This window comes from Vanellus vanellus (genome assembly GCF_965231255.1).
Source record: "Vanellus vanellus genome assembly, chromosome: 6".
In the NCBI taxonomy this organism is placed as follows: Eukaryota; Metazoa; Chordata; class Aves; order Charadriiformes; family Charadriidae; genus Vanellus; species Vanellus vanellus.
The window spans coordinates 35,443,223-35,462,284 of NC_138911.1; the positions used below are offsets into that span (position 1 = coordinate 35,443,223).

At 38.5% G+C, this 19,062-nt stretch overlaps 1 protein-coding gene across 1 annotated transcript in view; it reads left to right on the forward strand.

Annotated features, from left to right (window-relative positions):
* Positions 1-8,716: 8,716 nt before the first annotated feature.
* The window catches only part of FSIP1 (fibrous sheath interacting protein 1), a gene marked incomplete at both ends in the record, with an annotated part of 85,613 nt that continues 75,267 nt past the window's right edge, over positions 8,717-19,062 (forward strand). The window contains 6 exons of the mRNA XM_082485734.1: positions 8,717-8,842; positions 10,201-10,390; positions 11,279-11,377; positions 12,786-12,958; positions 13,880-13,964; positions 17,384-17,482. Of these exons, the coding sequence (XP_082341860.1) occupies positions 8,717-8,842; positions 10,201-10,390; positions 11,279-11,377; positions 12,786-12,958; positions 13,880-13,964; positions 17,384-17,482 (772 nt within the window). The remainder of the gene's footprint in view (positions 8,843-10,200; positions 10,391-11,278; positions 11,378-12,785; positions 12,959-13,879; positions 13,965-17,383; positions 17,483-19,062) is intronic.

Here is a 19,062-nt window from a genome sequence, read left to right on the forward strand (position 1 = left end):
CCCCAAAAGGCAAAGTTTATTAATGCTCTTGCTTGCTATTGTCAGAGGTAGGGTTTTCCTTCTACCTTCACAGATACAGATACCACCCGTCTTACTCCACTCGTCTCACAGAGTAGACCACCCAGTGTAGGAACATGAGACTTTCATATCTGGTGCCTAATTCCTGAGGGAATCCCAGTCATGCCATCCCTGGTATCAGCACACCAGCCTTTCTACGAGAGTTCAGGCATTGTACTGCAGCTTGCCCCCCTGCATCATCACAGGCATATTGTCTCGTTATACGAATGTATGTGAATTTCAAACTATATCAGTCTGTTAGGTGACCTGAAACTATTGTAACCCCGGCATTTTAATCCTTGTTCAGTTGCAAGTAGTCTTTCCTTTTTCCTTACCTGCATTCACTGTTGTCTCTGTGCGTAGTTTCTTAAAAGCACAACGTAGTAACATCTGTGTACTCCTTGTGGTTCTCCTGTACTTTAGCCCTTTGGTGCATGCCGAACCTTTATCTGTAGTTACTGCCTGTTTATGAAAGTAGTTTTCTTTAAAGCCTACTTTTAAAAGGACAAGGTGAAGAATCTTGCCAAGTTCACAGTAACTTACTAAATCTAACCAGTTAATGTTAAAAGTGAGAAAAAATTCTGCTGAAGCAGGATTTGGAGATATACCTGCTCTTCCTTTGACGTGTTTGAAGAAAATCAGCAGCTTCTGATGGCTCCAAGGTGGTGGATTTCTACAAGGCATTAAAAGCAAATGTTTTAATAAAAATGTATTTAAAAAGTTTATAACTGACTGTGTAAATTATGTTTTTCTCCATTTCCTCTTTGGTTTTAGTGCTTTTCACTTCTTGGTAGTTCAAGAACTCAGCTTGGAAGTGAGGAGCAGTCTTCAGTGGGTCCAGATGGGTAGTGGGAACCCCAGCTGCCCTGCTTCTTAGATAGAGAGATGAGAACACAGACATAGCTTGCCTGAAATCAGACTGAGGAAATATTCCAGGAAAAGGTTTTCCTTCTGTGGCAGAGGTACAGAAGTACCATAGCACATATTTTTTTTTTTAAATGTTGAGAAAAAGTAATTTCATAGAGTGTTTTTCCAAAGTTAGTGAAAGAACAGATGCCGTTCAAAAAATCCTGAAAACCGCAAAAGCAAAGAAGAAGTTATAGTTTCCTTATGAATTTTGGTTAAATTTAGTATTTATGGTCCACTTACATATAGATACTGGTCAAAGTTTCTGAGTAACCGTTGATCCACATTCATTAATCACAGATCTGAACTCCTTTGAGGAAAGCAAACTTAGTCTGAGTGTTATCCTTTTCAACTCTCATGTTGAATGAAATGCCAATGATAAATTGGAAAAAGAGCCAAATTGTATAGAATTTAGTTTTATCATATCTGGAAAGCAAGGGGTTTATGGTGGTTTTTAACTGTTGAAACAAAAATACCTTTTTCTTTCAAAGAAGACACATGTAAAAACTTGCTTGTGGTTTTTTTTTTTAGCAGCTTGTATCTGAAGTCATTGAAGCCTTTCACCGATAAATTAACTAAGGTGGTTTTCCATACCTGAAGAATTATTTGGGAATATTTTATTTTAGTCCCTCTTTCAACAGTTTATCCATGTGAATGTTTAAGGGAAGGGGAAAAAAATAAACAAAAGCACATCTTTGCATAGAAAAAATAGTCTGTGTAAAATTCATAATACAGCCTCTCTGCTAGAATTGTAATCAGAAAACAGTAATTCAGGACACTCTTTATGCCAGATGGAATATTTGATTTGCAGAATGTGATTTTTAACTTTATCTAAGACAGTGGTAACTTTGACTCATTACTGCTGTCTGTTGGCTTGTTTTTCAGATGATTTTTACTAGGCAAAATGTTCTCCAGTATATATCCAATATAAAAAAAAATAAATCAAGTCTTGTTTTCTTTATCATCACATAAAAGATAAGCAAAAGTGGTTTGGGTTTTTTCTGTTATGATGGTTGTTTTTAACCACCACAGGTGTTGGTAAGATAATTTTTTTTCTCCAGATTATTGATGAAAGAAAGTGAAGTATAAAGCAAAGCTGTGGGAATTGAAGAGGTGAAAGCCTGGGGTAATTTGGCTTGTGCAACTAGATTTAAAGGCTAAATCTTACAACACTGGAGAATAAACTTGGAGGAAGAGAAGTTAAAACTCATTATTCTAGCACTTAGGTGAGAAAAATAGAAAATGGAGCTCATATTAAACAAAGGAATAAATCCTTTAAAAAGAATGAAAAGACTATGGGGACCATGTCAATTTACCGTTCCTAGATATTCTCAAGAAATACTGTTAAATTCAAACAAACATAATATAAAAATTAAAAAATCAAAACCCCATAATGCTGTATTGGTTGGCTACATGGCAGCAACGTATTTTGCACAATGGGATAAACTTCCAGAGAAAAGCAGTTGTTTTCCAGAAACTCCCCAAGTATTCTACTCTATAACAGATCTATTTGTTATTAACCTGCAGTAATTTAATGAATGCATTTGTTCTGGTTTTAAAAATACACCTATCGGTAATGTTTTGCAGAAGAGGCTGGCTGGATTTCTGTGGTGAGTTTTCTTCTCTTCTGCTCCCTGTTTCCTTGGAAAATACTCCTGTATCAGTGGGCTCTATCTTGAAGAACGGAGAGGAAAGTCAGGCTGTGGTTCCAGATCAGTAGGACTGGAACTTAGCAGCTGGTTCCAGCTAAAGAGGAGCTGTCCCATAAGCTGCAGTGTGGGTAACCAGCTCCGGAGGTGATTACATGTCCCACAGAACCCAGGTACTTCCTCTCATTCATGTCGGCTGACCTTGCACTATGTAAACAAAAAGAAAAATCCTTGCCTTCTAATATTGTTTGATGTAAGTTACTGTTTAATTTTGCTTTAACCTACAGAGGAGTCAGTATGAGATAATCAATGGGTTTAGGGTCTTTTTTTTTGGCCAGAAAGGACTCATTCCCGCCCCCCCAAAGATATGGTTGAAGTCATTGCTTTCAAACTCAAAACAGGTACCTCTTCAAAAGATTGCTTCTTATTTTAGTTGAAGCGACTTTCTTTGTGAGATGTCTTTATCAAACTTGGACCACAAGGTTAGTCACTGCAATCTGCAGTAATTTGTAATTCAAGGACGTCTTAGGAAAACAAAACAAAACAAAACAAAACAAAACACATCTTATAGAAAATTGCAGAACTCCAGATGCAGATGCTTGCACTTGTGAGCAAGTTGATTTCTCCCCTCCCCTGGAGGACACAGAGAGGGAACAGCAGGAACCAGCCCAAAGTGATCTTTGTTCTGCGTCTGTTTTTAAGCTGCTAAACCAGCGTAAGGTGGTGAAGAGTACACAAGAGGCTGATAGTTCTGATCACTTTCTTCAGGAACAACAAGAGTGGGATGCAGAAGCGTTCTTCGTCTCAGCGAAAGCCCCTCTGCATGTGCATAGAACCACTTCTCTTGTTTCTTCTCTGTGAGGAGAAAGTGGACTATTTTTTAAAGAAAAGGTAAGAAATATCAAATCAGCTCCAACACCTTTGGTAACACAAATGAGGGTTTCTCTACACAGCTGTTCTTCTGCATCCTGAGGTTCCCTGTGGCTAAACGTAATGCACTGAGATGGTGATTTACTCCACAAACTCCTTTGTGCACAGTACTTACCTAAGCAGTATTCTGTCTCCTTTGCCTCCATTTTCTGTAAAATTAAACCCTCTACTTTTTGCCTGGATCATAACCTAAGCCACAGAAGAACGTCCTTAGATACTTGTAGGATCTCATTCTCCTGGCCTCCTTGCACCTGTCCGGCAGCAAACTCCAACCCGCTGCACCCCGTGGCACTGGGACATTTCAGCACAACCCATTTTGAGCTCCTGCTTCCCAAACTCTGCTGTTTGCCAACCGAAGGCACGGAAGCAGTCTTGTCAAGGCAGGACCTTTCCCAATGCAAGTCAGAGAATGAAAACCTGGCTTTTTTAAACACAGTGGAAGTTTTACTGCTGACTCTGGATTTAGCCTTTCCATTTCGCTTTTCCTCCTCAGCTGACGTGTTCCTATGCTGTACCACGACTGCTGGTGGAGTGCTCTGCAGAACACTACTCATCCTCGCTCAGGATGTCTGAAAAGTTGGAATATGGCCCCAAATTCCTGGATTTTAGCCCTTGACTTGGCACACACCAATCAAAAGATATTACTACATCATCGATTTGTCCTTTACAAGAAAAGGGTCTGGTTATTTCCCTAACGTTTTGGGGAATTAATATAAGGAAAATTAGCTCTGCTTGTCCTGATCGGCATATTGGAACTGTTACAATCCATCTAAAAATACTGCCTGTGATAAAGCAAAGCTACTTCAGGTGAGTACACAAAAGAATATTGAAAATATCAAAGACTAACAGCTAATAAACATTTGCCCTCCAAACTGTATGAGACAATGAAAGTGTTTTGGCTACCTATTTGTGTATTTAAATGCTGTTCAGCAGATGAGTATGAATATAAGCAGTAGTAATGGGAACAAGTTCCCTGTATTTTCCCCCTCACTTGTGTTTCTTCTTGATTGGATTGGGGAGAAAAGGATAAATGAATTCTGTTACTATGGTGACTGTGTTCCCAGTATCAAGACAGCTCGGCTAAGTGTATCTTCATCATGTTGTAACCTCTTTTGGGATGAAAAGCATACCTTGGAGTGTTTTTCTTGCTATGCCATTTCTAGACACAAGTTTTCTCCAATTCAACACATTTTTTTTTTTCTTTATCCTCATCATACTTCAGTTAAGTACCTAATTTATTATGGAACAAAACTGACCTATTCCCAAAAAAGCAAAAAAAGCATATCACACCCTTTGTTCTGCTTTTCTAGTTCAAACTTCATTATAAATACACCTGCCATCTGTAACAATATTTGAGATTCTGTAATATTTAATGATGTTTAGAAAGTTCAGTCCTTTTATGGGAGATGAAGACTTACAGCTTGATTTGCAGGATTTGGGAGGAACTCTGTGAACCTCTGGGTCTTTTAGGACACATAACACTCACAGATCATAAGATCAACTGTGATTTGAGATGTCCCTCATAAGCCACGATTATTAACTCTCAGGTGTGACAGCCTCATTGATAACCTTCACAGATTCCACGTGAACAAGCAGCAGTAAGTAGCCTATTCCTGCACCACATTCAAAGGAGTTTCATGCCCGTTTGTTACCAAATGCTGAGCTGGACACTCTTCTTTCATGGGCTGAGACTGTAGGCAGTCTGTAATATGGGAAGCTGACAGCAAGTCACACTCTGTCAGCTGTTATGCACTCTCCTGAAGAAAGAAATACTGGGGTAGTTATACCTAGCTGCTTTCCATACCTTGTTATTCACAGCTACTGTAATTCCTAATATAGCAAAAGGCAGATTGTAGTTTAGCTAGATCTGAACTACATTGTCCATTCTACTGCTTTCTCATTGTCATTACTGGCCTTAAATACTCAACTTGTGGATGTAAACATTCCATCTTCTATTTTTGCTTCAAATCATGATCTGCGCCATCTGAAAAGCACCACGCATTCCAACCACCACTATGGTATTGCATTAGCAATCGCAGGATTAGTGTTAGAATTTTAATATATCCCTGTATGAGGACAGGCTGAGAGAGTTGGGGTTGTTCAGCCTGGAAAAGAGAAGGCTCAAGGGAGACCTTATAGCGGCCTTCCAGTATGTAAAGGGTGACTACAGGAAAGGTGGGGAGGGACTCTTTATCAGGGTGTAGTGATAGGACAAGGGGTAATGATTTTAAGCTGAAAGGGTAGATTTAGATTAGATATTAGAAAGAAATTCTTTACTGTGAGGGTGGTGAGGCACTGGAACAGGTTGCCCAGAGAAGCTGTGGATGCCCCATCCCTGGAAGTGTTCAAGGCCAGGCTGGATGGGGCTTTGAGCAGCCTGGTCTAGTGGGAGGTGTCCCTGCCCATGGCAGGGGGGTTGGAACTGGATGATCTTTAAGGTCCCTTCCAACTGAAACCATTCTATGACTCTTTAAAATATAGGTAGTTCACTAGCATATTTTCTATATTTGTGTTTAGCTCTTGACTGTAAACCACATTGCATCACTACTGCACTAAATACCAGGGAAAATTGTTCTTCTCTTACTGTCACTTCCAGGAATATTGACAGTAAAATGCCATGCACTATAAGCATCAATAAAGACTGCTGCCGGGGTATGTATTCACTGTCTGCAAAGCAAGTTTGGTCGAAAAATTTGTCAATCGAAACCTTACTTTGGGCAAGATGCAGTTTTTTTCCTTCAAACTGTTTCTTGTAAATTTTTGCCACCAATGTAAACCTGATTTTAACATATATCGGTATCAAAGGAAGTTGTAGGTGCCAGTAACCATCTCTTTTACCAGTTTATCAAAATACAGCAATCAATCCTCACATCCTATTTAAATATAGAAAATAAAGAGATGGGATTAAGAAGTAATTACACTCCCCTTACTAATTAAAATTATTAACAGTGAATATTCAGTTAAGTAATGGTGACTGCAGTATTAGTTTTCACGAGTTTATTTAAAACTCAATCAGCTATCCTTGTTTACAAGTAAACATGACACAATTTATGCAGGAAACTAGACAAACAGACTACCAAAAGAAACGAGGATAATTTCACAGCATCGGCATACTACGAAAAAGGCTGGATACGGTAACTTGTTGCCGTTGAGCACTTCAAAAATTGTTCCCTTACTGAAGCGGGAAATGCAACAGCTACGAGAGCGATGCCGTCCTGGAAACGGCTGCAGCTCCCCCCGTCCCGCTCCCTGCCCGACAGGTCTCGGCGCGGGCTGGAGAGGGCCCCCCCCCCCCCGCCCCGCCTCAGGGCCGCTCGGCAAGGGGCGCAGCTACAAGCGTCGCCGGGACCGGGACCGGGACCGGCCCCGGCCCCGCCTACCGCGTGCACGAGCTCCCACCGTTCCTCACCGACGAGGTTTTGGGAAATCCTTGGTTTAAGCTCTGCATCCGCTCGCCACTTACTCCGCTGGCACCACACCGCGACCCATCTTTTAAGACGCGCCGCCGGGCCCAGGCAACTGAGGCCCGCGGCGCCGCCAGGGAGCTACCAGCCTCCCCGGGACACCGGAGCCCGCCTGGAAGACGCCCGCCACCGCCTTGTGTCCCGGCGATAGTCTCAGCCGGGCTCGGAGAGCGGCTCTCTCTTTCCCCCGGCCCGCCCCGACCCCGCCACGCTGACACGGACACTCCAGCAGCGACACCGCCATCCCGCAGCTCCGGCAACGGGCCTGGCACAGCCCAACTATCTGTCGGGGGGAGAGGGGAGGAGGGAGAGGGACGCTCTCCGTGCAGCATTTCTCTCTACCAGGACGGAGGAGAACAGGCTTCAGTGGGGTTATCTAATAGATCAGACTTGGTGAGCAAGAGAGCTCCATTACCTCTGCATTCCTGGGACCGAGCTAAAAACAACCCTTCCACCACCGCCCGCGTCCCGACGATGGTACCGTCCCTGTTTAAGGCGGGCTCCTGCAATTATCGCGAGACTTCGGTGAGTTGGTCGTCATGGTAACGGCGGCGGCGGCGCTGCCTTCGCGTTGACGCCCTCCTGCGGTAAGGACGGAGCGGCCGCGGCGGGGCCGAGCCCTGACGGGGGGAATCGACCGGCAACGGGCGCTGCTGGGCCGGGAGGGTTCTGCCCGCCCTCTCTCAGGCGGGGCTGTCGGAGCTGCGGCCGTTGGCACAGGCCTGGAGACGGCCGAAACCCGTGAAAGGGGGTGTGTGTGTCCGGGCGGGCCGTGGCGGGCAGTGCTGTGAGCGGGCGCGGTGCGGGCCCCGCCTCAGAGCCTCCCCCCGCCCCGCCGCCGCCACGGGCGTCCGTGGGCAGCTCCCGCTGCTGTCGCCGCATCGGTCCTGGCTGCGCGTGGTGAACGGTGCGAAGGGGCCTCTTGGATGAATGAGCCCGAGGTTCACGAGTTAAAATGAATATAAACCACTCTTCTTTTTTTTTTTTTTTTTTTTTTTTTCCTTCTCTGCCCACTGTTTCGTACTGTGTCATGTTACAGACCTGTATACATGACTCAGTTTGTCCTTTTTCTTATACTGAACTAAAAAGTTGTACTCACGTGGGCCTTCTAAAAATTGCCAGTGCATGTCACATTGCTCAGATATCTGATTCCTGTGAATTCATGTAGTTTTTGCAGAGAATCATGCATTTCTGTTGTTTAAACTCAGAATCGAATTGGGACTGGGAATGTGGTCTCTTGGATTTGCGAACTTCGCCCCTCCCCCCTTAGAACTACTAAATCTAAAAAGCTTTTGGTTGCTTTATTTGATATGGTCAAGATGTCTATAAAATACCCTCATTATTTTGTTGATACTAACTTTTGCCAGTCGTGTGGGGGTTTTTTTTGTTGTTTTTTTTTTTTTTTTTAAAAGAGCCATGACATTTCCTTTGTTGGGAGATTACTTTTAAGGTTTAAGTCATTTGAAGTTTCTTTGACAGTAAGCTCCTTTGCATACTTTGGTTGGCTTGATGACATAAATATATTAAAAAGTTTATACCTGAGTGGCAAGCTAGGCTATACTGCAAAGACCTCTCAACACTAAGTTGCTAGAAAGGATTTGAAACTTGCTTAATCTACATCTGAAATATTACTAGCCTTGTGTTGCTTTATTATGAAACTGATAGTTTGGAAGGTTATTTTTAGGTTTTTGTTCCCAATTTTAGGTCACAATGGATATTACAAGGGGGAGCTTTGATAAAATTTCAAGGCCTGCCTCGAGCTCAAGAGCTTATCCTCCTTGTAGATCTTTAAATACATCTGTGGAGTTATTGACACCAGAGACACATTTGCCAAAGGTAATTCTTTTCACCTTCAGCAGGATAGAAACTCTATGCCTAATTCTTCTTAGTTAAATGCCACAGAAATAAGATTCTGCTTTTTTAGCTTCTTACAGAATTCTGCAGGTGTGCTGAGGGGTTGTGTGAAAGTTCATGCATCTGGGCTGCTCCTTATGCATAAATGGAATGGTATTCAATTTCATTTTTCTGAATATGTGTTACTTTTATGTTTGCCACAAAAAGGGCTATTCAGCAGTTCAACCTGCAAAACTTGGTTGTCTTCCTCTTTATATTTAAACAGATTATTAAATAAATTCTATTTCAAGGAAAACCATTTGAAATTCTGTCAGTAATGTGTAGATACACAGCTATAGGCTGTTGATGCATGAGCCAGTATGTGCATAATTTCACTTCCATCCCATTTGTGCTTTTAAATTTAAGTTGGAATAAAAAAATATTTTGCTTATTAAAAGAAAACATTTGAGCAATCCTCACAAGTTGAATTTTTGACTACAGGGCTCTCTCAGGGTATGTTTGAATCAAGCTTTAAAAAAAATAATTTATAATATTCCAAGAAATTAGCTCCAGGGATCCAACAAAGTTTGTGGGAAGTAGGTGTTCACCCATCCTCCAAGAAAATTAATATTGGGGATTAGCTTAATTTAGCGAATGGGATATGTGATATGGTTGTTGGGATGTAGGAACTTGGATATGGGAATTCGTGGTTTAGAGTGATTTACTTAGATTAGTCCAATTGTATTGTACCTCTGTTCACCTGTCTGTAGAATGGGATCATACCTAGATGCTTCACAGAAGTATTAAAATATTTTTTTATAGGTTCACAGTTAGGTATTAAGGTTAACATCACATAACTCTGAATCCAAGTTCTCACCTAAATGTAATAGGCTATTGCATGAGAATTGCAATCTCTTGAGACTGATGAATTCAGTATAAGCTTTTCAGCCCTTCAAAGACTATAACAAACTCTGTAGTATGAGCAAGAGATTGGGATGCTACCTGGTGCAGAGCACCCACACTGTCAAGAAATGGATGAGTCTGTTGTACACACAGACTCTTAACCAGTTGGCTCTACCCTCTGCTGCAGCAGAAATGACGTAAACCTTTGGAATAATTTCCTAGCCTGGCAATCACAAATCTGGCAGTCTGTGGAATGATGAGCTTGAGAATCAATGTCATATCTAAGAAACAGAATTCTATATCAGATCTGAAAATGGTTATTTAAGAAGTATTCTGCAGTCTTGTATAGAATCTTTGTTAGCCTTTGTGATAGTATGTGATTGTTGTGATTATCTTTTTCTTCCCCACAAAGATTTTTATGATTGATTTTGATTTTTATTTTTATTTGCATTTCATAGGTTGATTCACCTGTCAGTTTGGCTGGTAGTTATCACAGAGGCAATCTAGAAGACTGCTGTCCAGAAGAAAACAAAGGTGATGACAGAGAGAAATCTGATGTCAAGGAAGTAAGAACAGATCAGCAAACCACAGTAGAAAGTACAATCTTTGTTCTTCAGAAGTGCATACTGAATCCCAATGAGTTATCAGGTGTGAGAATGACTACCACTTTCTTGTGTTGTGGCTAGTCCAAATATCATGTTTGTATACTTTGGGTAAAATTCTGTTGGTGAAGGGAGAAGAGGATGAAAATAGAAGAGGTGGAGGTGTCAAAATTCATACCTTCGCTTCTTTTCACTATTTTAAATCCATCTTTGAAAGAAATGTGTTATTACTGCCATTACCACTACAGCATATGTCTTGTGACATCCAAGATGTGACCTGCACCTTGGTGATGGTCTAAAGGATCAGGAGAAACCATCTGCATGTGTTCCATGAAACCATGTTAGAAAGTGTTGTCAGTAAGGTGTTTTTATCAAACTTTTCAGAGGGTTCATGATCATTTGTGAGGAACTTTGTACACTAATAATGGTCGACCTGTCCAAAAATTTGGAAGTTATGGTTGTAAGTTATCGTATTTAACAACTGAACAATGCTAATACTAATAACATACTTTAAATATAAATATGCGACATCTCATTTTAATGAAAGCACTTGTAGAAGTCCTTCAGATGGCATTCTTTTGGCTTTCTAAAAATGGCAATTAACTTTCTAGAGCTTCTGACTATTTAAAAATAGAGAAGCAAAGGCCAGTATGTGAAGCAGAAAGTTTGGATTCCTTCTTCAAGTTTAGACAAGATTTTGTGACAGAATTGGGGTTGAAAGAAATCCCTTGATCCCTGCTCCTGTGTTTAACACGAATCCTGGTGTACTAGTACATATAATTTTTTAAACAGTAATCCACTGCAGACGCTCTATGGTGATCCCTAACTGACAAAAGTATATTTTGGTCTCTTAATTAATTAATTTCAAACAGTATCTTTAAAAGTTTATTTCACATCTGTCTTATTGTGAAAGGCTTTTTCCTGTGTTTTTCAGGATGTATGTCTAATTCAGATTCTGGGGATGATAGCACTGAAACACAGACTCGGAGGTTCTGTGAATCTTCCCAAGGAAAACTAAGCAATGCAAAAGCAGGTATTAATTTTCAGGTGTATAAAGTGAACAGTGCAATAAAACTTTTTTTTCCCCCCTTTTCCATTTCCTGTTAATGCTTCTAGGACAGTTTGGGACCATAGTGTATTTGTGTGTGTATATTATAGAGTTATAAAGAAATATTACAAACTGAAAATGTATATGCATTGTGATATTCAAGAGGTGTTGGATGAAGATTATTTTCTTAAAGAATATTCACTTTCTTTAATGATATGATAGTATTTGAGTTTTACATAGATTCAGTCATTCTAATAAGGCAGAATTCAGTGGTATTTCTATATAGTACAGCAGTGCTGGTCATCTAACATTAGTATTAATTTCTTCAGAACAGAAATCGGATAGAACTCAACTTCAAAGCTTCACTCGGGAGTTTTATTTACAAATCATCTGCTGGGTTCAGGCCAGTTGAAATAAGTGTTTTTTTTTTAATCTTCTGTCCTTGGGCCTTTCCTGCAGCCCAGTTAGATTTTTATAGCTCTCCCCTTGCTGTATCACTCATCTCTTTTTATGGCATAAAGTAAACCAACGCATCACAGTAAATGCTTGGGATCAATGGGCGTGTAAAGCATTTGACCTCAAAAGATTAGAAAATGAAAAAATTTTGCAGGACTCCAAAACTTGGAAGTCTGTGGGATAGGAATAGTGCTTCAAGTGTTTCCTCTACTCTTGCTATGGAAGCTGACCAGAAAAGAGGGCAGAGCATAAGGATGCTATAGGAAGGGGAAAAACTAAAAGTGATCAGAAATTGTAATCTGCATGTCTAGGAAAAAAAGAGACAACAGAGAAATCTGTTTTAATTCAATAATGGTAGTTTCCATAATGTTTCACCATTTCTATTTTTCAAAACAACATTTTTTCTAGAACCAGTATCAGAATTTGGTTTGGCTAAGATATAAGTCAAGACTGAAAAATCTGTAACATATAAAAGTAGAGCTATTACCATCTATCGTAACCCCAGAATTTTTCATTTTAATGAGTGACATTTCAATATGTATTCTACTTGTCAGGCTGAAGAAATTATTTTTGATTTTTAAGCTTATTTTGTCTGTGATTTTTGCTGATACCGTGGAGATGTTGCTACTCTTCCGTTATAAATTTGAATTGAATCACTTGCCTGAAATGGGGGGGCTCTTTCTCCCCCACACTCCCATATCCAACTGCTATATCTTTTGATTCAGCATTTTTGATTCAGTTTGATTCAGTGTTCTGTTACAAAGACCTTTATATTTTTCCCTGCTACTAACAGGTTTAGAAATGAACATGATATATATGCTTGAGAATAATTGTACTCTGTCTATGGTTTCTATGGTTGTTATCGAATTATTTATACTGCTTTTTTTTTTATGTTGAAATGCTTCAAGCTAACATTAATTTTAAATATATTCTACAGCAAACTCTTCCAACTTGGAATATTCTGAAGAAACAGATGTAGATCCTCAGATTCAAGCAGCTATAAAGAAAATGAATAAACTTGACATGATACTAGCAAAAAAACGTTTTAAAGAGAGAGCAATTAAAAAACAAGGCAAAGAAATGAGGGCAAAGCTCTGGGAAGAACTTCAGGTTAGAAGTGTTCTGCTTATTTTGTAAATAGTATATTTTACAGTACTGTCTTCCAAAATTTTCATATTCACAGATGCATTGTTTCATTAAATAACTTACAGTTGGCTGATTAAAGTGAGGAAATGGATCTTAATAAGTAACTTTCAATAGGTTTTAATATATATCGGCTAGGCAGGCTTTTAAAGAAGGCTGTAATCTTTAAAAAATGTTATGACCTATATCCAAATATACAGTTGTTTAGGTGTGGTTCACGAGCATAGTTTTATGCTTGAGCTTGCTACTTGCAGGTGTGATAAGGCGTGACAAGAGGTAATGTCTGTGAACCCAGATCTAAAAGTGTTTATTCTACTCTTGTGTGACTGTTCTTAGGCCCATCTTTTTCAGTGCTGTCTATTATTGAAGAAATTAGAGATGCCTCCTGAAGAAGGCATAAGAACGCTACAGCACAAATTCTTTCACATTATTCCTGTGCTGGTCTGTAGCAGTTAAATGTCACTTTAAGCCTTGAAACATGAGAGTTAGTATTTTCTTTGAGGTTAAGTGTTGTATAATTTACATGAATACAAATGTTAGTTGCTAAAAAGACATGATTGCAGTTGGTTTGACTGCATCTCATAATTTCAATGGATTTGGATTTAGAGCCATATGTACATTACAGAACTTGTTTGTCTTGTGAAATGTGTCTCCATGTAAAAGACAATATATAACGGAGGCTTTAAATTGCCACCATGCCTTTATCATAACTTTAGGAGATGTTCAGATAGCCTCAAGAAGAAAATAAAGCGGTGAGTAAATGTTGCCACTGACCGAGGAATTTTTAATAGGCTCTGAAGTTAAACAACATATTTAGCTTTAAAGTATTTACTTTAAAATAAATATATGCATGTATCTGTACAATTTTGCTTTATTTCTTTTGAATAGTCTATCAGAACCTCTGGAAGCCATGAGGAGATGGAAAACACAAAACTTTTTTTAGCTTTGATCTCATCATGGCAGTATACAGCTGGTAGGTAAGAAAGAGAAGTAAATACCCTGATATAATTATCCTGTATTTTAATTAATAATCATATTTTTGTTGGATACTATAAAAATAAAGCTTTCAAACCTTTACAATAAAATAATATTTGCATGTAAAAGTACATCAAGGAAATATTTGAAAGATTAACTGAAATAATTTTTGTATTATCACAAATGTAGAAGTTATACTTTAACATTAATTTTGTTTATAGAAACTGCACTTTTTCAAAGAACTGGCTACTCTAGAAGGGTAGAAATCCAGGATCAGTAAAGCTTGCGTTTTTCAGGTTGATGGCAAACACAGATGATTTCAGAAAGGATGCGTGACTGATAACACTGGTAAATTAAAGTAATGATAGCAAGCATAGGGAAAACGAAGAGTGGAAACCTGCTGAAAAACTTGGATGCCTTTACGATTTTGGAACATCTGGGCAATAAGCAAGGAATTCAAAATTGCTTTGGTAAACAAACAAAATGATGAAGTTACTGATGTCTGGTGCACTTACTGGGAGAGTTTGCCAGGCTGGAGTACTTGGTGTAAGAAGGGCGGGCAGTTAAAACGTTACTTAGAAGCTAGGCCTAAACGTTACTTAGAAGCTCATTTTGGTGTGGGAGTGGGAGAGAGAATGAGAAGGAAGCACTGGCAGTGCCATTGTTAAGGTTCTCATAATATGAAAGGTCTGGAGGGATGGAAATCCTGAGCCTTTTTAGAAATTGTTAACAGAAGAACCGAAAGAATGGGACCAAATTATGATACTGAGTTATATGTTGGAAAACAATACAGGATGCATGCACAGCCCGGGTCCTGGAACATGGTCCCAAAGGATCATTTACATTAAATTTGATACTGATTATGTTAAATTTAATTAGCTTCTAATAGAATTTAAGATTCTGAATGTGAGAGAGAATTTGAATAAAAGTTATCATCAAATAAGAGTGTGATTCTAAGGAAAAGGTATGAATATGAAAACATGAACTTAGTTTTTTTAATTGCTTTTTTTCCTGAGAATTCTAGGGAAGAAAATTTAGGATAGATGGCAGTTTTAAAAAGTGAAAGTATGTTAAAAACATGCTAGCAGACTGTTCTCAGGAAGAAAAGACCAGGAAGTCTGATAATTTCTGAGTTTCATGATGATATGACAATGAAGACAAAAATATTAAAAGTGGAAGTGAATGTGTTGATAGGAATAAACATTTGCATTTCAGTCTTTTAGTAAAAATCTCTTCTGTCTTCAGTAGCATTTAAACCACTAAATTCTATAGCTGCATTAATAGTAGGCAAATGGCTAATGGAGGACTGAGTTCTTTAACAGGAAAGGTGAACAAATAGTTAATGATACAGAGAAATGTGGAACATGATACATAGTAAAAAAAAAGACTGAAATGGTCAAAATTACAGTGAATAACAATAATGTAAAACTGTAAGTAGAATAGGGAAAGAAAAGTTAAAAAACTGTTGAGAAATATTTTATGTACTGAGTCAGAAGGACACAATTCTCTTGGAGTTCTAAAGCAAGTGGTTGAAGCATGTTCTGAAGTATTGGTAGTTTTCTTCAAGAATGCACAGAGGATGTGCATGCTTGCAGGGACCTGGAAAAAAAATGGGTATTTTAAAATGTTCTTTTCCTTTCTGTGGCTACACTCTTGCTGAGGAAGACACTGGAACAAACTGTTGGCATTATGCTCACAATGTCTTTATTGGGAGGGGCAGGGGGAACAAAACAGACTGAATTTGTCAAGAATGTACTATGTCAAAACTGCTCAAGAGTGGTTTTAAAACATCGGCTGTTTGAATATTCTTTCTCGGTGCTGGAGTTCTCAGAGATGTGTTAATCATGTGCACATTTTGCATCCTGTCCTTCATCTGTATACCTGGTTGAAAGGGTTTTTGCTTGAAAGGAAACAGAATTGTGGTGCATTTCATCTTTTTTCTTGTTGAGGAGAGAACAAGGATTGGAGGTCTGAATGGTTATGGCTGATCAAAAATCTCAGCTTGAACATTGGAAGTATGTACATAATAATGGTAGCAATGTGTGGTTAAAACATTTCATCAAAGCTTATTAATACAAGGTAACCTGCTTTTATTTCTGTGGTAAAATTTGAGTTATTAAGGGAAGAACACAGAATTTGATATGAGTGATATTTAAAAAGTATCCAGTAGATGTCAGGATATAGTAAAAAAACAGTAGGCAAGTAAGACTATATGGTTGTTAATGAACTCCGTGCTTCAATTTCTCTTTTGTTTCAAAGGTAACTCCTTGCTGTAGAGATCATGTGCATCATATGGGTTCTGACATACTGTACTGGCAAAACTCTGCACAGTTTACATTTATATTTTTCTTTCAGCTTGATCTTTATCTTGGATTTTCTGTGATATGCTAGTGCCTTACTTTTCAGGTCTTATTTATTTACTTATTTAAATGAGTGCCCTGATAGCTTCCCTGGGTTGATACTGAAATGGAATGCAATTCATATATCTTGCTTTACAGGGCTTGATTTTGATGAAGAGCTTTATTAAATAAATTATATAGGGGAGCTATTTAATTATAGCTTTTAATATGGCTGTGAAATCAAACACAAGTTCCAGGTACAAAATCAGAACTACCTTATGTGTCCCAGCACTCGGGCACAAAAAACCCCCTCTGACACACTCATGGCAGAAATGTAAATTGGGAGTTAATTAGATGCCCTTAAGTCCATTCCCCTGTGCTCTGTGTAACAAAATCATACTTCCAGTTGAGTCCATTAAACTTCATTACTACAGGACATTGGTTGTTTTTTTCATTGTGAAAAACACGTTTTTCACATGGGACATATATGGTTCTTGCAACATAAGTTGTTTTCTGTAAGTGATAAGCATGCAGACGGCATGTTAATGCTCTAACTTGTACTTCCAGTTGATATACGTCAATACCATGACTTATTTTTTTTTCGTTGAGTAACTGAAACAATTCTTGCGTGCTAGGATGTTTGAACACTTTTTTTTTCTAGACTATCCCCTCGACTTAAGCTACTTGGAAGTCTAATAATTCATGCACAGGGAGACACCAGCTGTGAAAACCTGGATACTTTATTCTCATTCAGAGTTCTAGATGAATTGCCACATGGTTTCTGCAGAGGCTTTTGAACTTTAAGGCCTCGGGCTGTATCTTCTAGAATGCAATTATTTGTCCTGTATAGGCAGTAGTGTTAAATACAAACACAGCCATATGAAACAGCATAATTATTCATGGGACACACCTTACACTTTTTCCCCTTCTTTATTTCTTGAGAAATATTTTGGTTATGTAATTTATCCAAGTAAATTTCTCTGACTTTCATGTGTGAGATCTTATAGTACAATACACATAAAACTAGATCTTCTTTAAATTCAGTTCAATTAAATTTTACTGCAAAAATTCCTTGCAGATCCTTCCCATGCTAAAGAAGATGAAATATGTACTTCACTATTTCACACACAAATTAATCCAGAAGTTTATGATTGCCATGAAACCCAACATAATCAGGGTAAGCTTTATTAATTGTATAGTTTGTATTTCTAGATACGGCAAAACAACATGTACAATACGTGAGTAATGAAGTTGTGGCCTTTGTGGCTAGGCAAATGAAATCAGAAAAAGCAAGTTTGCTTACTGGAACAGCAACAGTTCTTATCTTTTTACAAATAATGAAAGAGAATAATTTTGTTTGCGACATTGAAAACATTTTACTCAACATGCTAAGAAAATTTTTACTTTCATGTTTATAAATTTTTCTCTTTCATTGCAAAACAATGAGGTGTGTAACAGATTCATTGTAAAATGTATCATTAGTTCTTCATGGAAATTCTTTAAAAACTTGGTTTTTCTGTTATTCTAAGGTACTGTAACTTTCATTAATAGGCTTCTATTCAAGAAACCATCTAAAAATGAAGAGTGGTGCTGTATACAGTAGAAGCTGTTCTGTAATTTTTTTTTGTTTTCAGGGGAAATTGTATGGATGTGAGAAACCTAAATCTTCAGACAACTCATTTTATATTTTGTTATGCTGACTGCTGTAAGGGAGCATTGCTTTTCTGGATTAAGTACTTTCTGGCAAAAATCAAACATCTGTTCTGATTCTTTTAGACATCACTTGTTTATGTGCACTGTATAGAAGTTTCAAATGCTGGTAGTGGTGTAGTGTGTCCAACACTTGAAAATAAATGGAATCGTGCCTTTGTGCCTCTGTTCTTTCCCTGTTTGAAATTCAAATTTGTATGGTTGAGTAACTTCTCACATGTGTTGTGACATAAGAAGAATAGCTATCAGCTGCAGTTGTTTATTTCTTTGTGATCTACCATTCTATGTAAACAGAAGGAACCTATCTTCCTGGTGACTGGCTAAGATGACAAGGACATAATGAATGGGTATTCCTCAAAGTTGAACCATTGATGGCAGCAGAATCTCTGCACTTTTTAGAATGTGGTTGCATGTTTTAATTTTTAAACCTAGACCCTAGCTCCCATGTCATTTTGTCAGTAGTCTTAGTCCACCAATATCTGGCCTTAACTTTGTGTTATTAAGTATTCCTTCACACTGGGTTGGAGCAGTGCTGTGGTTTTGATTTCTCTGTCTTACTACCATGTCTCTTCCTTCCTACCTTAAAATGAAGCTTGGCCCTCAGCTTCTACCTTCACAATTTCTTGTGCTGGAGTGCCTTTGAATAGCAATGTCAGGTTTCATTACCAGTATTCAGGACAGCAGTGACTTCTGAAGCTCCCAGTGCAGGCATGGTTAGGAGTTGCTGTTGCTTGCACTATGTTGAGATGTTCTACATTCTCCTGGTTTGGGAACACATGAAATAGAGATCACTTACAACTTAAGTACAATAAATTACTTAAATGACTTTTAGTATTTCTGCTGGAAGCCTTTGATATGGTTTCTGAATAGCTAAGACTTACTGTTTTGGTTGCTTTTGGATTTCTGTGTAACAGTTGTCCTAAAGGCAAATGCTGAACAAGAGGAGCTTAACTTGTGAAGAAGAATGTATGTATTAGTTTTATAATATTACTTTAGCAGTCTCATAAATTTGTACCAAATCTTTGGAATTTGTACCAAATCTACAAA